The sequence below is a fragment of the Denticeps clupeoides genome, chromosome 5 (genome assembly GCF_900700375.1).
Source record: "Denticeps clupeoides chromosome 5, fDenClu1.1, whole genome shotgun sequence".
NCBI lineage: Eukaryota > Metazoa > Chordata > Actinopteri > Clupeiformes > Denticipitidae > Denticeps > Denticeps clupeoides.
The window spans coordinates 32,273,778-32,296,810 of record NC_041711.1 but is presented as its reverse complement, the minus strand read 5'-3'; the positions used below and the strand labels follow the sequence as shown (position 1 = coordinate 32,296,810).

At 47.5% G+C, this 23,033-nt stretch overlaps 3 protein-coding genes across 7 annotated transcripts; 2 read left to right on the top strand and 1 right to left on the bottom strand.

Moving 5' to 3' along the window:
* Positions 1-469: 469 nt before the first annotated feature.
* eaf1 (ELL associated factor 1) lies at positions 470-4,597 on the bottom strand. The gene is made up of 6 exons (XM_028981055.1): positions 4,330-4,597; positions 3,017-3,111; positions 2,651-2,787; positions 2,401-2,567; positions 1,288-1,512; positions 470-1,212 (listed from the first exon to the last, which is right to left on the bottom strand). The coding sequence occupies exons 1-6, from the start codon at positions 4,430-4,432 to the stop codon at positions 1,163-1,165; spliced, it is 777 nt and encodes a 258-aa protein (XP_028836888.1). The 5' UTR covers positions 4,433-4,597; the 3' UTR covers positions 470-1,162.
* A 207-nt stretch (positions 4,598-4,804) lies between these two features.
* Positions 4,805-7,377, top strand: mettl6 (methyltransferase 6, methylcytidine). Of its 4 annotated transcripts, none has more exons than XM_028979995.1 (5): positions 4,805-5,309; positions 5,971-6,105; positions 6,520-6,690; positions 6,886-7,027; positions 7,100-7,377. In XM_028979995.1, the coding sequence occupies exons 1-5, from the start codon at positions 5,076-5,078 to the stop codon at positions 7,240-7,242; spliced, it is 825 nt and encodes a 274-aa protein (XP_028835828.1). In that variant the 5' UTR covers positions 4,805-5,075; the 3' UTR covers positions 7,243-7,377. The 4 variants fall into 4 exon arrangements, with proteins under 4 accessions (XP_028835828.1, XP_028835826.1, XP_028835827.1 ...); XM_028979993.1 differs by having other exon boundaries at positions 6,445-6,690; XM_028979994.1 differs by having other exon boundaries at positions 6,886-7,377.
* A 1,150-nt stretch (positions 7,378-8,527) lies between these two features.
* On the top strand, positions 8,528-23,009 carry sh3bp5b (SH3-domain binding protein 5b (BTK-associated)). Of its 2 annotated transcripts, XM_028979989.1 has the most exons (10): positions 8,528-8,673; positions 9,412-9,474; positions 10,940-11,068; positions 18,132-18,296; positions 19,120-19,250; positions 19,716-19,758; positions 19,863-20,082; positions 21,164-21,472; positions 21,567-21,675; positions 21,803-23,009. In XM_028979989.1, the coding sequence occupies exons 1-10, from the start codon at positions 8,593-8,595 to the stop codon at positions 21,942-21,944; spliced, it is 1,392 nt and encodes a 463-aa protein (XP_028835822.1). In that variant the 5' UTR covers positions 8,528-8,592; the 3' UTR covers positions 21,945-23,009. The 2 variants fall into 2 exon arrangements, with proteins under 2 accessions (XP_028835822.1, XP_028835823.1); XM_028979990.1 differs by having other exon boundaries at positions 21,567-21,931.
* The last annotated feature ends 24 nt before the right edge of the window (positions 23,010-23,033 follow it).

Below are 23,033 nucleotides of genomic sequence, written 5' to 3'. Positions count from 1 at the left end.
AAGGGTGGAACAACTCTAAATTAAGAGGGTGGTGTTAATTCTATGGCTAATTTGTGTCATATGGTAATGTTATAACACACCCCAGATGAGCTTATCTGTTAAGTGCCCTTACATTACCCAGCAGACCCTTGCCATCTGAACCATGAATGGCACACAAGATAAAAATTTCTTAATTATAACCTAATATAATAGGTAGGCTGGCAGTAGCCTAGTGCATAACACACTTGCCTATGAACCAGAAGAACCAGGTTCAAATCCCACTTACTACCATTGTGTCCCTGAGCAAGACACTTAACCCTTAATTGCTCCAGGGGGGGACTGTCCCTGTAACTACTGATTGTAAGTCGCTCTGGATAAGGGCGTCTGATAAATGCCGTAAACGCTGGTCCATGGAAAACCAATCCAGTAGGAGGTGAACTGTAACATTATACTGCCACCTTTTGGTGTGATCATTAATAACACGGACGGGTTCGCCACACAAATATATTTATACATCTCAGTTTATACACCACAGTAACATATACAAGCTGATAAACAATGAGCAACAATACGGATTTGGCAGCAACTGACCCGGGGTAATACAAGGAACAGATATGCAAAATACGATGGGCAGTTTAAAACAGCATTGGGGAACTGGGCACTGACGTACACAGCTGTTGTTGAGTTCTTGTCCCCCACCGGTCACCATGGTGGGTTCACCATGTAATTCTCTTGTGGACGTACTGTATAAAATAAATAAATAACACACACATCTAACTCGCAAATGCAAAGTTAAAGTAACGAACACGTAATGATTTACAGTCTCACAACCGCTCGGGTGACCTCGACAAAAATATCACGATCCTTGACAATTTTTGAATCGTCCCCAGCCCCCTGTTACACCACCGTGGTGAAGGGACTGTAGAGTAGAAAGTGCTAGAGATTCACTGCTGTAAATCCACAACCTTTCAAATATGTATTAGAACAGGATATTTCTTAACGGTCTCGTATGATAAAAGTCTGATCTCTGGAATATAAAACAAAATGTACATCTAATAAAAATACACTCTAGTAATCTTCGAATGCTTAAAATATAGAGGCGCCAAAGCTTTATGCAGCAGAGAGAAACTGATAGGCAAGTGTGTTGCATTTCGAGTGGGGCGATGGGACGAACGCAGGCGGCTCAGTCGTCATCGCTGTCACTCCCGGACTCGCTCAGCTGAAGATCGTTCCCTGCGGGACGGAGGGAACAAGTTGACAACCAAGCCCGGCGTGCATGGCGTCGCTGGGAGCGCGCTCGCTACTCACTGAGCGTGTTCATCAGCTGGCTGTTGCCTGGGGGCTTGTCGGTGCCATTGGCCACCGGGACGCGACTCGGGGACAGCTGAGGCTGGTTGTGGGCGAGGGACGCTGCGTTTTCCCCGTCGCTGGCGGAGCTGTCGTCACTTCCTGAGCCGCTGCCGGACTCGGAGGAGCTGCTGCTCACGTCACTGCTGCTCATTTGTTCGATGACCTCCACCTCGGCTCTCAGCTCTGAGTGACCAAGAGGAGAATTTTACATTTACATGTTTGCCGTTTATCAGACGCCCCTTATCCAGTCAGTAGTTGCCGGGACAGTCCCCCCCTGGAGACACTCAGGGGGGTTCGTTGCCCACTAGACCACCACCGCCCTACTGCACAATTAACAATTTTCTATAAAGCATCACATATCAGAACGGGATATGCAAAGCATCTGTACCACTTTCAGGGCACTAAGTGTTTGATACCGTAATGTCAAAGGGGCAGTGGTGGCCTAGCGGTTAAAGAAGCGGCCCCGTAATCGGAAGGTTACCGGTTCAAATCCCGATCCGCCAAGGTGCCACCAAGGTGCCACTGAGCAAAGCACCGTCCCCACACACTGCTCCCCGGGCGCCTGTCATGGCCGCCCACTGCTCACTCAGGGCGATGGGTTAAATGTAGAGGACAAATTTCACTGTGTGCACCGTGTGTTGTGCAAGTGACAATCACTTCACTTTCACTACACTTTTTCACTTTTCAAAGACCTCCTCAGCATTTAAAAACTGTGTCTGGTGCAAGTTTAAATCCAGAACAAAGAAGTACCATGTGTGACAGCTGTCAATCATTGAGCTCCTCCTACTTTAAAGATCTCTTTATAAAAACATATTTAAAGATAATCCTCCGGGTGCCAAAAGTAATTTCGCACCAACGTATATGGTAGTTAGTTACAGACGTCACCCTTGGTGAGCAGTGGGCAGCCATGACAGGCGCCCGGGGACGGTGATTTGCTCTGTGGCACCTCAGTGGTACCTTGGCGGATCGGAATTTGAACCGGCAACCTTCTGACTACTGCTAGGCCACCACTTAGGCAAGACAGTACCGCTCAAAGCTTGTAGTTCAGCAAAAATGTGGCGATGGACCAACCTCGTTTGATGTCATCCAGCTGAGGCTCGGGGGACGGATCGTCCTTTGACGGGGAAGTCTTTGTCCCTGCGCCTGGCTTGCTGGGGGTGCGGAACTGGTTGGGTGGCTGGGCTGATCGCACTGACTGCTGCTCTATCCGCGCCTGAATTTTACTGCTCCCCTCCGCTCTGGGCGAAGAAAACACGAATTAAACACGTGAGAAACACAAATGAACGTTTCGAGGGACCGAGAGGGTTCTTCAGGCACATACCTGGTCTTTTTGACCTGTATACTACTGCTGAGCTTTTCCAACATATACTCTCCGGTGTCATGGTTAATGATCAGAACACAGTCTTTCTGATATGGCCGTTTGTTGCCTTTGAACACTGTCATTGGTGGTGTAGATCCCTGCAATACAATTTTACATTATTTCCTTATGTTTTCATGATAACGCATTCAATTATTACGTGTTATGCTGTAACTATATTGCCTGCATAAAATAATGTGATCATCTGTACAGAAAATGTGTAATGAGCGAAGGAGTTAAATGTTCAATTTTTTTCCACTAATATTAACCTGACAGATAAGTCAGTTGGTTTAATAAGTTTTTTGTATTGTTTTTGTAGAAAAGTCTTACTGGAATATGAGGTAATGTGATGGTGACTTCCTCTCCTTTGCCCACTTGCAGCTCTCCTTCACATGTTGTATCAATGGATGCTGGTTTAAAATCGTCTAAAAGCAAAAAATGGCAACAACAACTTGTCACGAACATTAATGCGACCCAAGATAAACTATGCTTTACATGTGCGATCATGTGACATGGCCGACCTCCACGGACTGTCCTACTTGGCCCTCTGCTGACCCCATCTGACAGTCACCCGCTGGGACTCTAACACACAACCTGCCAATTCATTCTACTCAAGTGGACGGCAATGACCTTCGTGTGCCATCGTTTTCGGGATGTATTTCATTGTAATGAGAGGAGGACGGGTTCCTCTCACCGAGTCTTGTGAAAGTGACGCGATTGTGAAACACTGCAGCACAGCGCAAGGTGACACAATGAAATGTGTCCTCTGCTTTTAACAGTCACCCTTGGTAAGCAGTGGGTGGCCATGACAGGCGCCCAAAGAGCAGTGTGTGGCACCTCGGTGGCACAATTTTTTGACAATGTACATTTTAAAAAGCTCCATTTAAATAAAGTGAAGTGATTGTCACTTGTGATACGGTGCACACAATGAAATTTGTCCTCTGCATTTAACCCATCACCCATGACAGGCGCCCGGGGAGCAGTGTGTGGGGACGGTGCTTTGCTCAGTGGCACCTTGGCGGATCGGGATTCGACCCGGCAACCTTCTGATTACGGGACCGCTTCCTTAACCGCTAGGCCACCACCGCCCCAAAGATTGATCGAATTCACTGAGTCAGAATCATCTCTGCTTACATGCCACACACAGCAAATAGTTCATCGGGACCAGGAAGACAGTGAAGGACCCCAGCCACCCCAACAATGGACTGTTCCCTCCCTGAAGTCCAACACGGAGAGAATGAGGAGGAGCTTCTTCCCGCAGGCCATACGAGCTTCAACCACATCAACACTACATAGAACTCTTAATACACTCCAGCACTTTCACAGAATCTTGCACAAATTTTCACTTTACTTTACACATTTGCACACCTTCACCCTACCTGTTACACATATTTTATGTTTAGAGGCATAATATTGTAATATTTGCAATATTTGCATATTGGTTCCACTTGAATACTTGCATTATTGAGGTCAATAGCGGTCTCAAAAGCAGTTCACTGCATACCACACCGTGTATGACAAATAAAACGAGAATTATTGCTCTGGGGTCCCCGGTATCGGCTGGTGATGTCGGCGGCAGACCAGTTTCGAGCCTCGCCACTGCCGGTCATCTACCCCGTAGAGAAGCGTCGCCGGCGACTCACATCTGATGGTGTGAAATGAGGACTTCGGCCGCTTTTCGAAGCTCTCCCCCAGCTTCAGGACATGCTCCTCTTTGTCCAGGTGCGGATTAGCGCTGCCATTCATGGTTCTTTTCACGCCGCAAAGTTCACGCTGTTTTTAAAACCCATGCACGAACCTATGTGTTGATCCAACAGATCCACGACGGTGGATAAAAACGGCGCCTTGCTGCCGTTTGTTTGGCTACATGTTGTTTTTGCAAAACAGTGTGGACGTCACGCAAACACTCCCCTTCCGGGTCCAGCAGTAAAATAAAGCCGACGTGCCCAAACGAGCGCCCGTTGAAGAAAGACGTAAAATATGCGGCCCGTGATTAAAAACAAACACACCACAAACAGCAACACACGATCATTCTTTTTTTTATCGATGAAGCATTGATAAAAACGATCTATAATATATAAAATCCTTCCCGGACGTAGTTTCTACCCGGACCTTAAATAAGGGTGCACGTAGGTGTGTGTCACACGCGACTTTCCGCTGTTTAAAGGCGAGATGATTTTTCTTGTTTGGTTGGTAATATTATAATAATTTTATAGTCGAGTACACGTTGTTTTGCTATATTCGCTTCCTGTTAAAAAAAACACACACAAGATGCATTTTTAATTTTTTTCTGGGCTGAAGTCTGCTGTAAAAACCACCGCGGAAAAGCAATGATCTTCACGTAGTGTGAAGAAACGAAATAAAAAAATAAAGGAAGAAGAAGAATAAAATGTCTGCATCGGATGAGGCGGACCCGCCCGGTCCGGTTCCGCGTGAATCCCCCGCGACGATTCGGTCTCCAGGGGCCGGGGACGGGGCGCCGGTGTCCGAGTTCAGGCGGCGGAAGCTGGAGGAGGACGCGCAGAAAAACTGGGACCTGTTTTACAAGAGGAACACGACCAACTTTTACAAAGACAGACACTGGACGACGAGAGAGTTCGCGGAGCTGAAGGCGTGTAGAGAGGTATCGCGTTCGCCGGTGTTGTGCCGAATTCTGTGACCCGTCGAATCCCTTGACCCTAGATGGCGCTGTGCCGCGATTGACCGTGAACAACGTACAAAAAAAAAATAGTAACACACGACAATTGTTAGCTGAATTAATTGATTGTTGAGTGTTAATTGTGTGCTTTGAGAGCACAACTAAGTTATTATCCCCATGTTATTATCCAGGAGCGCTCATTATCATTATGGGGTGGTAGTAGCCTAGTGTGTAACACACTCGCCTATGAACCAGAAGACCCAGGTTCAAACCCCACTTACTACCATCGTGTCCCTGAGCAAGACACTTAAACCTGAGTTGCTCCAGGGGGGACTGTCCCTGTAACTACTGATTGTACGTCGCTATGGATAAGGACGTCTGGTAAATGCTGTAAATGTAAATTATTTTAACGAGGTTGAATCGAGAAATGCAACTCCCACCAAACCATTTCATGTTACTACAGCATTTACAATTTTAATCATGAACTTTTTTTGACAGGCGCTGTCAGATATTGCGACTGCTCCAAGTTTAGCGGCACAGCGCCATCTAGGGTCGCGGAACTCGACGGGCCGCAGAATTCGGCACAACACCTGGAAATGCTCTCCGCGGTTTTCTCGTCGTCTCTCATGCTTTCGCCGTTTATTAGTTTGAGGCGCAGAGGCTGGTGCTGCTGGAGGCTGGCTGCGGGGTGGGCAACTGCATTTTCCCACTCCTGGAAGAAGATCTCAACATCTTTGTCTACGCGTGTGACTTTTCACCCAGAGCGGTGGATTTTGTGAAGGTAAGAAGTTACCACCGTCCTATTACCACTACTACCCCACTAGTTCTCTAAATATCTACGTCTTGCACAAGTGTCAAAGTGCACGATGTACATGGATTTACACATGCAATTTGACCCCAACACGAAGGGCACTGCATTAATGTTAATTAAACCATTCCATCTTTCCATTAGGAACTTTTTTTTTTTTTGAAACGCTGCATACCGTCAAAACCGAATCGAGTGACTTAAATGGGAAGAGCGGCTTTATTATTGTGTATTTTCACCAGTTGAAAAACCAACATGTGCATGACTTATTTTGTGTGTGTGTGTGTGTGTGTGTGTGTGTGTGTGTGTGTGAAGTCGAGCTTTTCGAAGATCTGGGACTTTACTAAGTTATTTGATTACTTGACGATCACCTCAATTCATCTCGCCCAGCAAAATCCCCTCTTCTCCACCGAGCGCTGCCTGGCATTTCAGTGTGACCTGACCAAAGATGACCTGAAGGCCAGCGTCCCCTCAGAGACCGTGGATGTGGTGACACTTATATTTGTGCTGTCTGCAATTCATCCTGACAAGATGAAACAGGCCCTAGAGAACATTTACCAGGTAAAAAAAAGGAGACCACTATGCACGTGCATGCATTACTGCGATACCTGTACATTTTGTCCAATGTTTCCTGCAAGAATTTAAAACGTCCTCTCTCTATATCACTTTTTTTTTTTATCTGAAAATCTTCATTTAAACCAGTGGATGTGAAACCCCGGGGTAAACGTTGTGCGTTTTCTTCGTTTATCTGACGAGGTTCTGAAGCCGGGGGGCGTGGTCTTGTTCCGGGATTATGGCCTGCACGATCACGCCATGCTCAGATTCAAGCCAGGAAACAAGCTGGCGGAGAACTTCTACGCGAGGCAGGACGGCACCCGGTCCTTCTTCTTCTCCCGGGGTGAGTGGCGCGCCGCCAGGCGCGGGCGCGTTTCGGGGCGCGTACGTGAATGCTTCCTTCCTGTTTTTCCAGAGTTCCTGGAGAACCTTTTCCGGCAGGTGGGATACGAGCCCGTAGTGAACGAGTATGTCCAGCGGGAGACTGTGAACAAGAAGGAGGGACTGTGTGTGCCCCGAGTGTTCCTACAGAGCAAATTTCGGCGGCCAATGAAATAACTCCTTTTGCAAAACGATGAACTTCTTACTGTTGTACTTATTTCAAACCGATTGTCTTTTTAATTTTTTTAACTTCCTAAATGCCTTTATCCTTTGTAATTGCAGATATTATTAAATTGCTTTTGACGTTGCACAGTTGTCGGATTTACTCGTTTATCTGTATGTGTAACGTTGTAAAGATGTGTTGCACAGTCAGTCCATTAAAGGAAAGGAGTGTATACAGCCTGCTTTTACACAAGGGCTGTTTTTTGATTTTATACATTTTATTACTTTTTAAAATAAATCATTAAGTGCTGATTAGCTTCTTCCTGGTGCCAAATCATGTTAATGTAAAAAAAAAAAAAACTGTCCCTTCCTTGCCCCTGGTTTGGTGTCCCTGTGGTGTCTGTGTTCGTCACCCCTTTGTTTCTTCAACCTAGTATAGAATGAAGGTGTGTGTCTTGCTGTGGAGAAAAGTGTGATGCTGTATTAACAGTGGTTGCCTAGCGGTTAAGGAAGCGGCGCCATAATCATTTACATTTACGGCATTTACCAGACGTCCTTATCCAGAGCGACTTACAATCAGTAGTTACAGGGACAGTCCCCCTGGAGCAACTTAGGGTTAAGTGTCTTGCTCAGGGACACAATGGTAGTAAGTGGGGTTTGAACCTGGGTCTCCTTACCCACTAGGCTACTACCACCCTCATCAGAAGGTTGCCGGTTCGAACCCCGATCCGGCCGAGGTGACACTGAGGTGCAAAGCACTGTCCCCACACACTGCTCCCTGGGCGCCTGTCATGGTGCCCACTGCTCACCAAGGGTGATGGTTAAATGTGAGGACACACGAATCACCGTTTAATCACCAGTTTAACCAGTTATGAACTGACCCAGCTGGTGCTGCAGTATTAATATCGATCCGAAATGGGAACGGGAACGTTTTATCCCAAGGTGCGCGCTGGAATGGGCGGCAGGGGGCGCCGTGGCGCCGTCTGTGGGCGAAGAGCCTTTTTAAATAAGAAATTCTGACATATTTTACCGTACGTGAACATTATGCGAAGCAGATGAACGCAAGATGATCACCGCACCGTATATAAACCTGCAGACAATATGTCATAATATAAAAAAGTCCAATGTGCGAATAAGCATAGAAATAGTCCTATAAAATAAAACTGAATGTGAGTTGTAAAGGTAAAAATATGTCGGTATATGATGGAAGGTGGGCGTCGGAAGGGGGCGCGTCCGAGAAGGGCGGGGCGAGGCGAGGAGGGGGCGGGGCGAGGCGAGGAGGGGGCGGGGCTGCGACACAACCGCCCGTCGACTCGGCCGCCTCGATTCTGCTCAGCGACCGGCGACCCCGGCACACGTCTCGGAATGGACCCGCTGGACAGGGGACATCGGTCCGACGAAGACGCGGAGTCCTCGGAGGAGGAGGAGGTGGACCCGCGAATTCAGGTGGGGACGCTCGCGTTCGGGCCGTTTTTCGCGCAGGATCCCGCGGTAACAAAGGTTCGCGTCCTGCGGGGGGAGCGAACACCTGAAACGCACCAGGGATTTCTAGAAGATAAGATACGATCCTTCATTAGTCCCACAAATGGGAAATAAAAAAAATAGCACAGACAATATGTCTGCTGCAGAATATGAAAAAGTTCAATGTGCAAAGAAATTGTCCTAGAAAAAAAACAGCGAATGTGAAAAATATGTTGATATATACATAAAAAAATCTATTTGTGAAATTGTGCATGGGTACATTGTGGATATATATACACACACTGCACATAGAAAACAGAAATAGGGCACTGGATGTACATGTGGCGTGTAGATTGATGTGTAGCCTGACAGACCTTCACTTACTATTGAACTTACTGCTGTTATTTTACGCCGTTATTCTAAAGCATTTTCATTCACAGCATTTACCAGACGCCCTTATCCAGAGCGACTTACAATCAGTAGTTACAGGGACAGTCCCCTCCTGGAGACACTCAGGGTTAAGTGTCTTGCTCAGGGACACGATGGTAGTAAGTGGGGTTTGAACCCGGGTCTTCTGGTTCATAGGCGAGTGCAAATGTTTCGTTTCCTCGGGATTGCAAATGTTTCGTTTCCTTTATTCAGCAGATGAGGACTTGTGGGTTTCAGCGTGAGTGACCGTGAGGTTTAATTGGCATTTCTCTCCCTCTCTGTCTCATGTCTCAGGGAGAACTCGAGAAGCTCAATCAGTCCACGGATGACATCAACCGACGTGAAACAGAGCTGGAGGTGGGTATGCGCCGTGCCTCGGGCGCCTCAGACCCGGACAGGGTAATGACTGCAGTTCGTGTATTGAAGTGGTGGTCATCCAGCAGCAGCAGCACAGACTGCCTGGATTAGGTCCCATGGTACAACTGGCCCTTTGACTGGCCGAAACGGCACGACTTGTAAAAGCCACCGTCTCTTGCAGAAGTGAACTAAACAAGGTTAAACTTTACAGAGTTCCTCATAGAGTTCCTGGTTCTGTGTCTTATTTTCATGACAGCCGGTCACAGATGTTTGCTGAATATCTTAATATTTGAAGGACGATTTAGGACATTAGGCATTTTTTATTAGTCTTGATGATCTTCAGAAGTTTGTGATTGTCTTTTTTTAGAGGCCTTCAGCTCATCTCTGTCTTCATATTTCATGTACTCATTTTTGATCAAAAACTGAATGTTCTGTTCATTAGCCTAACATCAAACTCGTCACATATCATGTCCAGACCAGTTCATGTCATAAATGAGTCTGTGAATGCGAAGGCAGGGTTCGTTCATGAATTAGAAAGCCCTTCTAAATGATCACCAGCATTCTGGTGAGCATCAGCCAATGTTCCTCAGTGGTTTTTCCTAACAGGAGGGCTCTGCTCTTCTCCCCATGTGTAATCATGCTGAAGGTCGATCAGCAAACTAGGAAGGCAGTGTGGCTCCAGGACCTGCGTCTTTTTACTCAGATCATCTCCGACCTACCGTGCCCCGTCCCGCCACGCTGCTCTTTCATAACGGGACCGAGTCCTTCAGTAGATGTTTACTGCTGGTTCTGCTCTCTCCATGGTGTCATTCATTATCGGTAGTTATGACATTAAATGGGTCCTTTTCACTTCTGTTGCCTTTGGCCGAAAGCGTGTCCACTGCACGATGAAAACTGTGACAGTGGCTGCAGCAAAAGTCCCGGAACTTTGCATAAGATGTTTTTTCCCGCGGCCGGAGAGGAAATGTTATTTACGTCAGGGCGAATTAGGAGTAGATGTTGACCCAACTGCGAAGTGAAAACCTTTATAAAGGACCTCCACGTCCTGCTCCTTCGTATGGGAGCTGGGGGTTGTCGGGCGATTGTCCAGCGGTTCCTGGAAGCCCGGAGGGTAAAAATGCTCACTAGGAACGCAACAAGTGGAGGAAAACACCTCCGAGTTGACGCGATTTTATTGCTCTTGAAGACGTTCAGGGGGCTAAGTTCTCCTGATTGGTAATCTGATAAAAAGCACAAAGACCCTTCTTGTCTCCTCCGTCTGGATAACCGTCGGCCTGTTTTCAGGAGACGTTTTGACGTAGTTGTCCTTAATGTCATCGGTGGGGAACTGGGCTTGTGGACTATGAATGGCAGCTTTCTTAGACGTCCTGACTGCGTGGCCTTTTGTTTATCTGAAGTGCTGATCGGGCTGAATCCCGGGTTCTAAAAGTTAACCTTTACCTCGCGCCGTTTTCTTTTACCGTAGGATGCGAGGCAGAGATTCCGCTCCGTCCTAGTGGAGGCTACGGTGAAGCTGGACGAGCTGGTCAAAAAGATCGGAAAGGCGGTGGAAGATTCCAAACCCTACTGGGAGGCTCGGAGGGTGGCCAGGCAGGTGAGGCTCACTTCGTTGCATCACGGGCAAACCGATAGGCCTAAACCTGAACCTAATTCTACCCACATGTACACTGACATCATGTACAATGTCTTACCTTTTTCCCGATTCCAGTCTGTTCACTGCACTTCATAGATCCCGCGGGCCCTGGTTTTATCTACCTCCATCAACAAAAAAAAAAAGAAACATGTTCCCCTGAAAAGCTTCACCCCACTATTTGAGAAGTGAGCAGTGGGCAGCCATGAAAGATGCCCAAGGAGCAGCGTGTGTGTGGGGGGGGGGACGGTACCTTGATTTGTTAAGAAACGACATTGCAGTGGGAAATCTTCCCTGGATCTACAAGGTGATGGACCTATGAAAAAGCTCCAAGTTGGAAGTTCTTGTAAGAAGAACCAACATGGAGACCTCAGCTCCACCACAGTGTAACGACTGTGGTACTGTGAGACCTGGGCACCTGCGAGATCTTTTACTTCTCCAAGGACACACGTTTCTTCTTCTCTGGACCATATTTGTTCACATGACCTCGTAGTCTGCTGAGCTCCTCTCCTGTAAATCTGGGACGGGGTAGAACTTGATGTCAGAGATGAGAGAAGGTTGCCGTGGCCCAGTTAGGCTGATGAATTTTTAAAAGCGTGTCCCGTTGCCCGGTCCTGTACCACGTTGGCGCGGTGCTTCATTTTGAACGGTGCAGCAATTCTCCAGTTCGCATTGCTGAAGTGTGCAAATGGGAACTCTAAATTTGCTCATCGTGCCGCCCAAAGGGACCGTGTCCCAATTTCTCCCCGGACATGTGTTTTATTTGAGCTTGTTTGGTGCTTCCGAGCGAGTATTTGCGTCCACCCTCTCATCAGCACCCCATTTCACCGTCTGAAAGGCCATTTTCTGCAAGACACCCCCCTCCCTCGTACCAATACGAGGAACGAATACACCGAGCATTTAAAACATGCTTTTCACCGGTCCACCGTCGTCCTCAAAAGAACGGTGTTGGGGTTAACACCCCTTTTCCTGCTCCCGTGGGTGTGCACATGTGAACCCTGACAAGCCTGGCTGAAGCGGGGCAACGCTCCGTCTTCTTGGCTTCCCGACCGGCTTCGGTCTCTCTGTTCGGGGAACGAAACAATCAAAATGAAAATAGCGCCAGTGCTAATTTGTTGGAGAGCTTTACCCCGTCCTGGCTCCGCAACTTTAGATTCTGTATTTCTGCGTAGAACGTTCCCATCATGACGTTCCCATCATGACGCTCGTCAGCCAGATGGGACCATTTAACTGCCATGAGTGCCGTGATAAATCAAGGGATTTATCTACTGCATGTACCTCCAGATCTCACGATCCATCTCCCGCTCTCTGCGGTGCTCCGGCCCGCCACTGGTCCAGACTGCAGTGGGGCTTTTATAGGGTCTCTGACTGCAGTGGGGGTTTTATAGGGTCTCTGGCTGCAGTGGCCGCTCTGCGCAACATGTCTGCCTCTCCCGCACGTCCTCGGCCTTCGGGTTGGAGAGCTCGGTGTTTACGGCAAGAGCTTCGCCGTTTGCACGTCCAACGCCTTTCCAAAAGTAGCAGTAAAATCTCCTTTTCTCCAGCATTATAATTAAGTGAGAGTGAAAGTGAAGTGATTGTCACATGTGATGCACAGCGGCACCTCACACGGTGCACACAGTGAAATGTGTCCTCTGCATTTAACCCATCACCCTTGGTGAGCTGTGGGCAGCCATGACAGGCGCCCGGGGAGCAGTGTGTGGGGACCTTGGAGGATCAGGATTCGAACCGGCAACCTTCTGATTACGGGGCCGCTTCCTTAACCGCTAGGCCACCACTGGCCCACTTCTTAAAGTGTAGCAGTAAGAGTCTGAATGTCTGCGCGCGCGAAAGGCGTCACCCATTCACCCCACTTTTGTAAACGTGGTCACTTCTTCAGATTTGGTAGAAATGCTGACTTGGATTGAAGGGTGGATGTCAAGGTCGGTGATGGTTCTTCACAATATGGTGGGTTGCTGAGTCTACAGCTGCAGGGCCAATTCTGGTTTTCCGGCCGGTGTCTGCAGGAGCTCAGAAAATGGTCTCCAGTGCATAGCTGCGGTCGTGCCGACGATGAAGATGGGCTTTGGCAGCCGTGGTCCGCTCTGATGTGAAAGGTCAGACTTGTGGTCCGCCCCCTTTCTGCAGTAGAGCTGCTGCTGTGTACAGGGCTTGCGGAAGTTCTTGCATGGGGTCTCCCTATTACTGCTGGTATAGCGCCCCCAGTGTTTTAAATGTCAAATTTCACGTAGATGCCCCGCAGTCCTTTACTGTCAGAATACGGTAATCCCCTCTGAATTTATCTGTCTGGCTCATAGTCAGAGGGAATCCAGCCAAGATGGAGCTTTCTTCTGCCAGAGAGTAACCAGCAAATCCCGTAACGGGGGAGAGAAGCGACATAAAGCCCCTCATCTCATCGCCATTTTCGCTACTCTCCCCTCCATCCCGCCTGTGCTGTTAATGTTTGGCAGGTGCTGTGTTTTGCAGGACTGTGCTTTTAGAAGGTAGCTGGAGGTCACAGAAACTGCATTTCCTATCTGTGGGGTAAAAGTAATCAAGTCCACGCTTTACGTTCCCCTGCTGGTTGCTAAAATGTATAAAGTGAAGTGATTGTCACATGTGATACACAGCAGCACAGCACACAGTGCACACAGTGAAATTTGTCCTCTGCATTTAACCCATCACCCTTGGTGAGCAGTGGGCAGCCATGACAGGCGCCCGGGGAGCAGTGTGTGGGGACGGGGCTTTGCTCGGTGGCACCTCAGTGGCACCTTCCTTAACCGCTAGGCCACCACTGCCCCTTGACGTTACGTAAGTGCAGGCGATGCTGTCGGACCGCTTGGCAGACAGAGCTGTGGAGTCGCCCCGGCATCGCAGACTGTGACTAGGCTTGTCACAGACTGCTTCAGGAATACCGGGAATCTGTCACTCGTGTGTCATCTATATCGTGTGTCATTTTTTCATGTGCTCTGTATTCTGCATAAATCTGAAAACATGTTTCTCTTCTAGTTCGTTCGATGTCCTGTCGAGTCCTTTTCATCCTATTTTGTTTTTAGTGCTTTTGTGTCACGGAGGAGATTTTGATTTGCGATGCTGCGTGAAGCACAGAGAAGTTATTGAGCCCACGAGCAATAATAATTTTTTTGTAGCTCTTGCTCTACTTTTCGTGTTCCTTTTAAAAATAAGTTGTTTCTCTTTTGAGGACTCATGACCCTGCATAATGCACCATGATACAGCAGATATGTTGCAGTATATTGCAGTGTATTGCAATACTCTTAAGCACAGCAATATATAATTCATAATATTAACCACCCACCCCCATGCATAGAAGTTGTAAAGATGACTGAACCATTCCTGTAACATCTAGCCCTGTTTTTACTGGGACTATTAATAATAATCAGTACAATTCTATGTATTTTAATCTAAATAACAAAATGCATAATAATAAATAATATTCTTCTGGTAAAAAAAGTTTAGTAAGTGCCACCGGAGTGACTTGTCAGTCTTCTACTGACACACATCAAACAGCCATTGGCATTAATGTCACCAGTCCGATGGTTAATCTCTCATTTCTTATTTGACCTCACTAAGGATTACAGTTAAAGTGAAGTGATTGTCACTGTGAACTGCAGCGCAGCACATGGCGCGCACACAACACAATGTGTCCTCTGCATTTAACCCATCACGCTGTGTGGGGACGGTACCCTCCGATTTCGGGTCCGCTAGGCTGCCACTGCTTTTTAAAAATCACCACCGAGCTGGCTAGTGTGGCTCAAATTAATCAAGCACAGCATCAAAACACCCAAGTACTGATCTGGATGAGTTGCTCTTGTTTTTGCAGCTTGCAGAGTCTTGTTTGAAAGGGGATCTGAAGCTTCTCTCTGCAAAAAGCTGTCTGGAGAGGATTTAGAGGCGTTTCGCCTGTGAACGACTTGTCACAAAGGTGTAAAGCTTGAGTGCTTCGTACGGTGAAGTTTGTCTTTGCGCCCTCTTAATCAAGCGTGCTCTCTTTTTTTCGTGGTATTTTTGCCAGAAGCCGATGATCGTTTCATGTGAGGTTAGATACGGGAAGTTTTAAAAGGCCGCTGAAGTGCTGGTTTGTTGCGTGGGCTGCCGGCTACTTTTGTATTTTTTAGAAAAAAAAATATTTAATTATTTAATTTGAAGTGACTGTTCTGGTTTTGACCCTAAACCTGTTCTTGTCCCTTTTAAATTAGGTGACATTCAGGTCCCCCCCCAAGGCCACCGCCAATCATACCTCAGAGGCACATCTAGCCTTTTTGTCTGTTAGCTGAGGAGAAGTGCCGTCATCGTCACACACAACACGTCTTTGAAGTTTGACCCAATAATGTCCTGTGTGTGTGATGGTGAGCAGTGTGAGATGTGAACTGTCACCGTGCAGATATTTAATTGAGGGGGAGGGTAAAATTTGTCAGGGTGGTAGTAGCCTAGTGGTTAACACACTCGCCTGTGAACCGGAAGACCCAGGTTCAAATCCCACTTGTGTCCCCGAGCAAGACACTTTACCCTGAGTGTCTCCAGGGGGGGACTGTCCCTGTAACTACTGATTGTAAGTTGCTCTGGATAAGGGCTGTAATGTAAATGTCTTCATTCGTGTGTAGTGTAAGGTCCTTGTTTGCATGCCGGCTTGTTTCAGAAGATCTATTCAAAGTGTCCCTCTGTGGTCATTTGTCTAATATTGATGCAGTCTGAATTAACCTCATTTTTGCAGATGAGCTTGTGAAGATGAAGGTGGGATGACGTAGTGCCTCACAACTGTGAGGTTGCATGTTTTGCAGGATCTCTGGTTTCTTCCCTCCACCCAAAGTGGTGATGCTAAACACCATGATTGGGGCAGAGGAAGCAGTTCGAGTCCCCAAGGTGCCACTGTCCCCGCACGATGCTCCCCGGGCGCCTGTCATGGCTGCCCACTGCTCACCAGGGGTGATTGTTAAAAGCAGAGGACACATTTCGTTGTGTCACCATGTGCTGTGCGGCAGTGTTTCACAATGACAATCACTTCACTGATGGACTCCACCCGTGGCTTTAAAATGAAAATGGATGGACGTCCCTCTGTGGCAGCCCTGCTGTAATCCAACCCTGATGCAAGGACCGATTAGGATTTTTTTTGCATATAACACTACGACTGTACTGGGAACGCCAGACAGGCAGTGTGAGAGCTTCCTGTGTACATGGCTGTTGTGTCCCTGTCTGTAAATGAATGCAGGACTGTGCTCCGTTTTTAGGTCATGTGCACATTTGTGTGCCTGAATGCATTCCTGCCCGAGTACCATGTTCCCACAACAACGGTCCTGCTGTTCTGTGTGTGTCTGTGTGCACTTTTCAGAAAAGAAAATGAAATCTGTGGCATCAGCGCTTGTTGAGGGGGAGGATGAATGTGCTCGCGAAGAATCCATTTCCCATGAGCACTCGGAGCGTCTGCTTGGTCTTTTGGAGGGGACCGTTCCTCTCTGTGCTCTGGTCCGTCTTTTAAAAGCAGCACTGGGGTGCTGGCATCAATGCAGTGGATTTTATTCCCACTGGCTGGAGAAACGCGATGAGTAATGAGTGCGTGAGCGAAATCGCTCTCTCAGAATGAGGTCAGTAGACATCTCAGAACCCTCCTCTCAGAGGCATCATTTTCCCGAGCTGAAGTCGCCCCCCCCTTAAAGGGCTTAAAAGTTTAAGAAGGCTGGAGGACTGAGCCATTTTTTTTTTTACGACCCACCGAAACCATCCAGGCTGAAGCTTCAAGGAGCTTCTCTGCGTGGACTGTGAGGCTTTGGCTGGTCATCCCCCCCCCCGGGTTAGGACGGCTTAGCGTATTAAAATTCAGTAAAAAAGGCCTCCTGTCAGAAGTAATGAGTGACTGATTAGAGGGGAAAGGGGGTGTAGTGTCGAAAGATGATAGCGCTGGAAGTCTTTCATGCACTTCCACACCGGAAACCCAATTCAATACTTGTGAAGGATATTTTTTGTGAATTGTGCTGCCATGGGTGCTGATTGCGTCGCGTTTCATCCATGTGCACGAAGGATCAGGCCGGCAGGATCTGCTTATTCACACCAACTATTGCGTTCCACTCGGTTCATATTTTCTGTAGAGTTCTTGCTCCTCTTAAGAAAAAGCTTTTAAAAACCCATCCTTGTATGTATTTCATCGATTAAAACTTTTATTCATTTTCTTTATTACTTTTAATTGTTTTTATTAGTAGTATTTCATTATTTTAAGGCACCTTGAGCAGTATTTCGGGTATAAGGGCTGCTATAGCAATAAAGCTTGTTCATTTATGGACTCAGCAGGCAAATCATATAAATTCTTTGCCTTTCAATCAAAATAGGGTTTAAAAACCTTCTCCCTTATCCATAAACACGGAGGGTATATGCAAACATTCATATTTAGCATTTAAGATTTCAGGTTACCTTGCTTTTCTTAGATTATTGTTAATATTCACAGCTGCTGCGCATTTTAAATACAATTATTATTCTTAATAACCTCAATATAGTACAGTCAGTCTCCTTGCTTGCTCTCGGTTAGGAAACAATACTGCCAATAACGCTGTCAACGTAAACTAGTTATATTGGTACACGCTACTGTACTTTAATGCCATTATTAGAGAGGCAAACATATTCTGAGGTGAGTTGATCGTTTCAATATACATCTCAATTCTGTTTTACTGATTAGAAAGTCCTCATATTGGAGGACACGTGGTAAATTCTTTCACGTTTCAGTTCTTACTGTTGGTGGAGGCGGTGAAGTGGCATTCTTCTCTCCCTTCATTCACCTGCTGAGTGCCATCTGCCGCTGCCGATTTATGTTTGCATTCGTGTCGGAGGAGCGCGTTTAATGGCGGTGCAGCGGATCTGTTGCCGCATTGAAGCGACGCTTGATCTTCGTGGTTGGAGCCGTCAGGTGGAGTGCCGCTGTGAGGAGATTCGTGCCAGCTGCTCCTGTAAGATGTCTGTCGGATGCAGACTGCTCGGTCGATGTGTAATGCTGACAAGGGCCGGGCTTTGATGAGGTGGGGTCTCTTCTCCAACCTTCTCCCAGGCTCAGCTGGAGGCGCAAAGAGCTACTCAGGACTTCCAGAGGGCCACTGAGGTTCTTCGGGCCGCCAAAGAGACCATAGCCCTGGCTGAGCAGAGGCTGCTGGAGGACGACAATCGTCAGTTTGACTCGGCTTGGCAGGAGATGCTCAATCATGCCACCCAGCGGGTGAGTTCTGAACCACATCCTGTTTTGTGCCTTTCTACTCGACCAGTTTAGATTTACAATTGTGGCATTTAGCAGACCCCCTAATCACTATTTACAAGGACAGTCCCCCTGGACACATTTAGGGTAAAAGGACACAATGGTGATAAGTGGGATTTGAACCTGTGACTTCTTGGTTAATAGGCAAGTGTGTTAACTACTAGGCTGCTACCACCCTGTTATTAGGTCCACCCGCTGCCTTATTTGTCTATGGTTTGTCATTAAAGTGAAGTGATTGTCACATGTGATACACAGCAGCACAGCACACAGTGCACACAGTGAAATTTGTCCTCTGCATTTAACCATCACCCTGAGTGAGCAGTGGGCAGCCATGACAGGCGCCCGGGGAGCAGTGTGTGGGGACTGTGCTTTGCTCAGTGGCACCTCAGTGGCACCTTGGCGGGTCGGGATTAGAACCTTCTGATTACGGGGCCACTTCCTTAACCGCTAGGCCACAACTGTCACCCCAGCGGTGACACTGAGATGTAGTGAGATGTTTGGTTGGGTTTGCAGGAATGCATGAATCCCAGCAGATCCTATCACCATTGACTACTGAATAAGAGCCGTGTCAACGTCACAGAACAACGGGTGGATGGTTAACTAGCGTGTGGAGCGTGAGGACCTGTGGGCCATAATAGGCATTTCAAATACTGGAGCTAAATTGGTGTACAGAGATTTAGAGAATAAAATCTCTAATGAAATAACGAATTCTAGAGTTGTTTTTCATTTGATAGTCCAGACTGTTACTCGCACTCAGGTCCTCGTCCCTTGAATTTTACACACGCAGGTGATGGAGGCTGAACAGACGAAATCTCGCAGCGAGTTGATACATAAGGAGACGGCGGCCAAGTACAACGCGGCCATCGGCCGCACGAAGCAGCAGGAGAAGAAGCTGAAACGAACCATCAACAAGTCCAAGTGAGTGGTGAACAGATTTGAGGACAGAGCTGCCTTATTACGCCTGGAATGAATGTGTGTGAAGCTGGGTCTATTCCTGCTCTGTGAGCTTTCATCCCTGCTGCTAAGATCACATTTCTCTGGCCCCCAGGGGTCCCAGAGTAATTCGCCGCATTAATTACTGTACCTTTTTACATTTTGATTTGCTTATTGCTTCTCTGTCTGGCATTGTGGCCAGACTGACGTTAAAATGTTACCCACAGCAGAGTCCGGGAGCAGGGTGCAGGGTGCAGAGGCGGCCTCATCCAGAGCCCTATTCAGCCTCTTCTAATCCTTTTTTCGCTCGCTGATCATGCAATATGGCAGCGCTGTCTACCGGTTGCCATGGCAATATGTACAGTGCTATTTGTAGATGTTTGACTGACTCTAATCTGCCTCTCCCACTGCCCGCCACCCCCCACTCATTCTTAATTTCTTGCTTTCCAGGCCTTACTTTGAACTAAAGGCAAAATACTATCTGCAGCTCGAGGTTTGTGCATAATGCCTTATGAATATTTGGTTTTGAGTGAGCATTTACCGTCACCCTTTGACCAAAATTGTCTAATATGCGTTATTTTTCCCCCCTGTTATTAGCAATTGAAGAAGAATGTGGATGACCTGCAGGCCAAGCTCAGCCAAGCTAAAGGAGACTACAAAACCGCCCTCAGGAACCTGGAGATGATCTCTGATGAGATCCACGAACGCAGACGTTCCTCTGCCATGGGCCCCCGAGAACGAGGCGTGGGCTCCGAGGGCGATGGTGTGACTGGCGAAGACATCGCCAATTTCAAGCTGGAGACAGATGGCATTTCTAGTGAGTACTTGCTTGATTTATTAATATTATTAATGAATCAGTAGAAGTGGCAGAAATAAGGGGCCGTGCAGTCACGGGTGTGCGGTATTAAGGGTTGGCTTCTCAGTACTTGTTTTCTGGGTGTCCCCGTAATTTGATTGTTGTGTAATGCGCTTTTGCAAGATTTAATTTTAAAGCCCGTGTATTTGATAACATCAGACTTCAACTCTACTTGTCAAACTGGTTCTTGGAAAAGATTTGACAAATTTGGTAGGACGTTGGTAGGACCATGGCGGCAGTGAACAGATCTGAAGATATTTGTACTATCAGAGCTGGAAGATACTGGAAGATACCGGCATGTTTAAGCTGTTCAGTAAATCTTATTTTGAATCACTTAATTTCACTTAAAGTCCAGCTTTGCAGAACAAGGGATTCTGCTTAAATGAAAAAAATGTTATGTTGGGGACGGTTGTCCTCACCAATCTGGACTTATTCTGTTAGTACGTCTTGTGTGCAGCACAAGGTCCTGTCTCCTCCCTTTCCTCCCAATGTTGAGTGGACTCATCAAGCCCCCTGTCCACGGGCCATCGGTGGGCGTCACATGATCTCTGTTATAGATGTCTACAGACTACCAAACTACACAGATTTCATTTTGAACATCGTTGTGAAAATGTTTTTTTTTTTTTTGTAGAAAAAAATCGATAATTTATGTCACCCTTCCGGGGATAATAAAAGGTGACCAGAGTAAAAATTAAGAGCCACGTACAAGGTTTTTGTTCTTTTCCTAAGCCACGCCTCATTTCAAAAGCACGAATTCATCAGGATCCTGATTCTCAGGATCAAGTACCAAGTAATGACAGCTAGAATTGTTCTGTGTGGCACACGTACAAAGACTGCAGTGAACATAAAACCACAGTGGGGATCTGACGCCGGCGTTTCCAGCAGTGTAGTACCGATACTTTCACCAAAAGATTAAACAGGACCGTGGAATGAAGGACATTTTAATTCCAATTACTGCAATAACATGGAGTTCTGATGTAAAAACATGAACGAACGGTGGGGACATTTTTGAGTCTCAACGTGATGTGGTGTTCTCCCGCAGTGACGTCTGAGTGTTTCGAGAATGAGAACGGCAGTGCCATGTCGGAGGAGGACTCTGAGACTCAGTCCACTTGCAGTCTGAGCTCAGGTCCCAACAGCCCCCTGGACCTGCCTTGTCCGTTTAGCTCCTCCTCACTGTCCCAATCCCAGACTTCGTCCTCCTCGTCCTCCCCCTGCCCCTCGTCCCGCCCGTGCAGCCTGGACCTGCCCAGCACCGTGTCCCTGTCTGACTTTGGCCTCCTCTCCCCCATCCTGGGCCCTCGCAGTGAGTGCAGTGGAGCGTCCTCCCCTGAATGTGACCTGGAGCGAGGTGAGTGTTTGTATGAGGACTTGCACTTCAGACGCCCTAAAACTGATGAATGTAACCAGATGATCAGATCTGGGTTCTGTTTTTCCTTTTCAAGGTGACCGGGCGGAGGGAGCTGAATCTGAACTGGTCAATGCCCTGAACAACAACAGCAGTCCCAACGGCGTCCTTAAGAAGAGCTTTGGGTTCGAGAACCGCTTCCGTCTTCTGTCCCTCAGACGCAGCCGGACAGACGGGGCCAAGAACGCAGAGCGGGACGGCCTCGGCCTGGTCCAGCAGCCCTCTCCCACCCTGCTGGTGCTCAACGGGGTGTAAAGGGGCATCTGGGCCCCGTCTGTCCCCCCTTTACGTCCTCAACTCCCACCCTTCTCATCTGCCTGATCTGTGTGCCAATGAGAGTGTGTCTCAGCCACCTGTCATTTCTCATCTCATGACTTTCTGTGCCGAGATGCAGAAACGCCGAAGTGATAAGTGAGCAGAAGATGGCCTGTCCTCCCTGAGATGAAGTCCACAGTAGCCACTGTAGTTGTTCCTCCTTCAAAATAAGGTTGAATCATGTCAACTGACCAAGTCCATCATTTACCACCTTCAAAAGGTACCAGGAGGTAAACAGTATGTGGTGGTGGACGTGGAAAGCTACGCTGTACAGGTTTGATGTCTATTTAAAAGAGAACTGGGAATTCTAGTTGTTGTCTTAATGTACTAAATGTCTTCACGCAGACAGACATGTAAATGCTCCATTTCACATGGCCATAGAAGGACCATCTGCTACAGGTGGACCTCAGAACCTGCTCCGCATGGCCACAACCTGCATGGTTCCTCTACAGCAGCCATCGTGACGACTCGATGATGTGGAGATCTTGATCTTTAAGGGCGGAGCTGCGGCGGCGACAGACGTGCCCCCCAGGCGCTTGCTGAGTCGTCTGTCTGGGCACCATGCCGCTGTCCTCTAAACCACCGGCACCATGCTGTTGTGGAGCGACCATCACCTCCAGGCAGCGTGCATGCACCAACCTTATCGGTTTCTCCTCCACCTCTCCCCCTCTAAAGCCCTGTCAGGGCACCATTACTAGCAGAAGATGAAGCAGTACTACAACCCTGACCGTGCATTCATGTTTGGACATTGGAATGGTCAAAATGCTGCTTTGTAGGAACGACACAACTTGCACTTGGAATTTTTTTTTAATGATTGACGAAAGATGTCGCTTTGGAATAGATTGGATTTTACCGTAGTGGAACAAACGCTGATTATGGAAGCTGCCAGACTTAAATGCACAAGACTAGCTTTGTCACGATAGGTGACCAGTAAACCATGTGTGGCTCATCCTGTTCACTAATAGTATTGCTATGTCACAGTACCAGCCGCGTGTGTGTGTGTTTTGTATGATGATTGTGATGTTAAACGTGTCTCTTCGTCCTCATAATTTAAAAAGGGGACGAGAACGTGCTTTTGTTCCTGTACTTTTCCCATTTTTGTTGTGTGTTTTCCAGTAGCCCGTGTATCTGTTTTGAGACTGAAATAAAATGTTGATGATGATGATCACTGCAATGTCACTGAACTTGT

Bases quoted from the DNA above. Each gene is read 5' to 3' on its own strand.
- eaf1 (XM_028981055.1), bottom strand. From the start codon at position 4,432: ATGAATGGCAGCGCTAATCCGCACCTGGACAAAGAGGAGCATGTCCTG. The intron at 3,112-4,329 runs GTGAGTCGCCGG...TTTTGCTTTTAG, and splicing joins CTCATTTCACACCATCAGAT to ACGATTTTAAACCAGCATCC. The intron at 1,213-1,287 runs GTGAGTAGCGAG...TCCGTCCCGCAG, and splicing joins CCAGCTGATGAACACGCTCA to GGAACGATCTTCAGCTGAGC.
- mettl6 (XM_028979991.1), top strand. From the start codon at position 5,076: ATGTCTGCATCGGATGAGGCGGACCCGCCCGGTCCGGTTCCGCGTGAA. The intron at 5,310-5,970 runs GTATCGCGTTCG...GCCGTTTATTAG, and splicing joins AGCTGAAGGCGTGTAGAGAG to TTTGAGGCGCAGAGGCTGGT. The intron at 6,691-6,885 runs GTAAAAAAAAGG...TTATCTGACGAG, and splicing joins CCCTAGAGAACATTTACCAG to GTTCTGAAGCCGGGGGGCGT.
- sh3bp5b (XM_028979989.1), top strand. From the start codon at position 8,593: ATGGACCCGCTGGACAGGGGACATCGGTCCGACGAAGACGCGGAGTCC. The intron at 18,297-19,119 runs GTGAGTTCTGAA...TTACACACGCAG, and splicing joins TCAATCATGCCACCCAGCGG to GTGATGGAGGCTGAACAGAC. The intron at 21,676-21,802 runs TCTGTCCCTCAG...ATCTGGGCCCCG, and splicing joins TTCGAGAACCGCTTCCGTCT to TCTGTCCCCCCTTTACGTCC.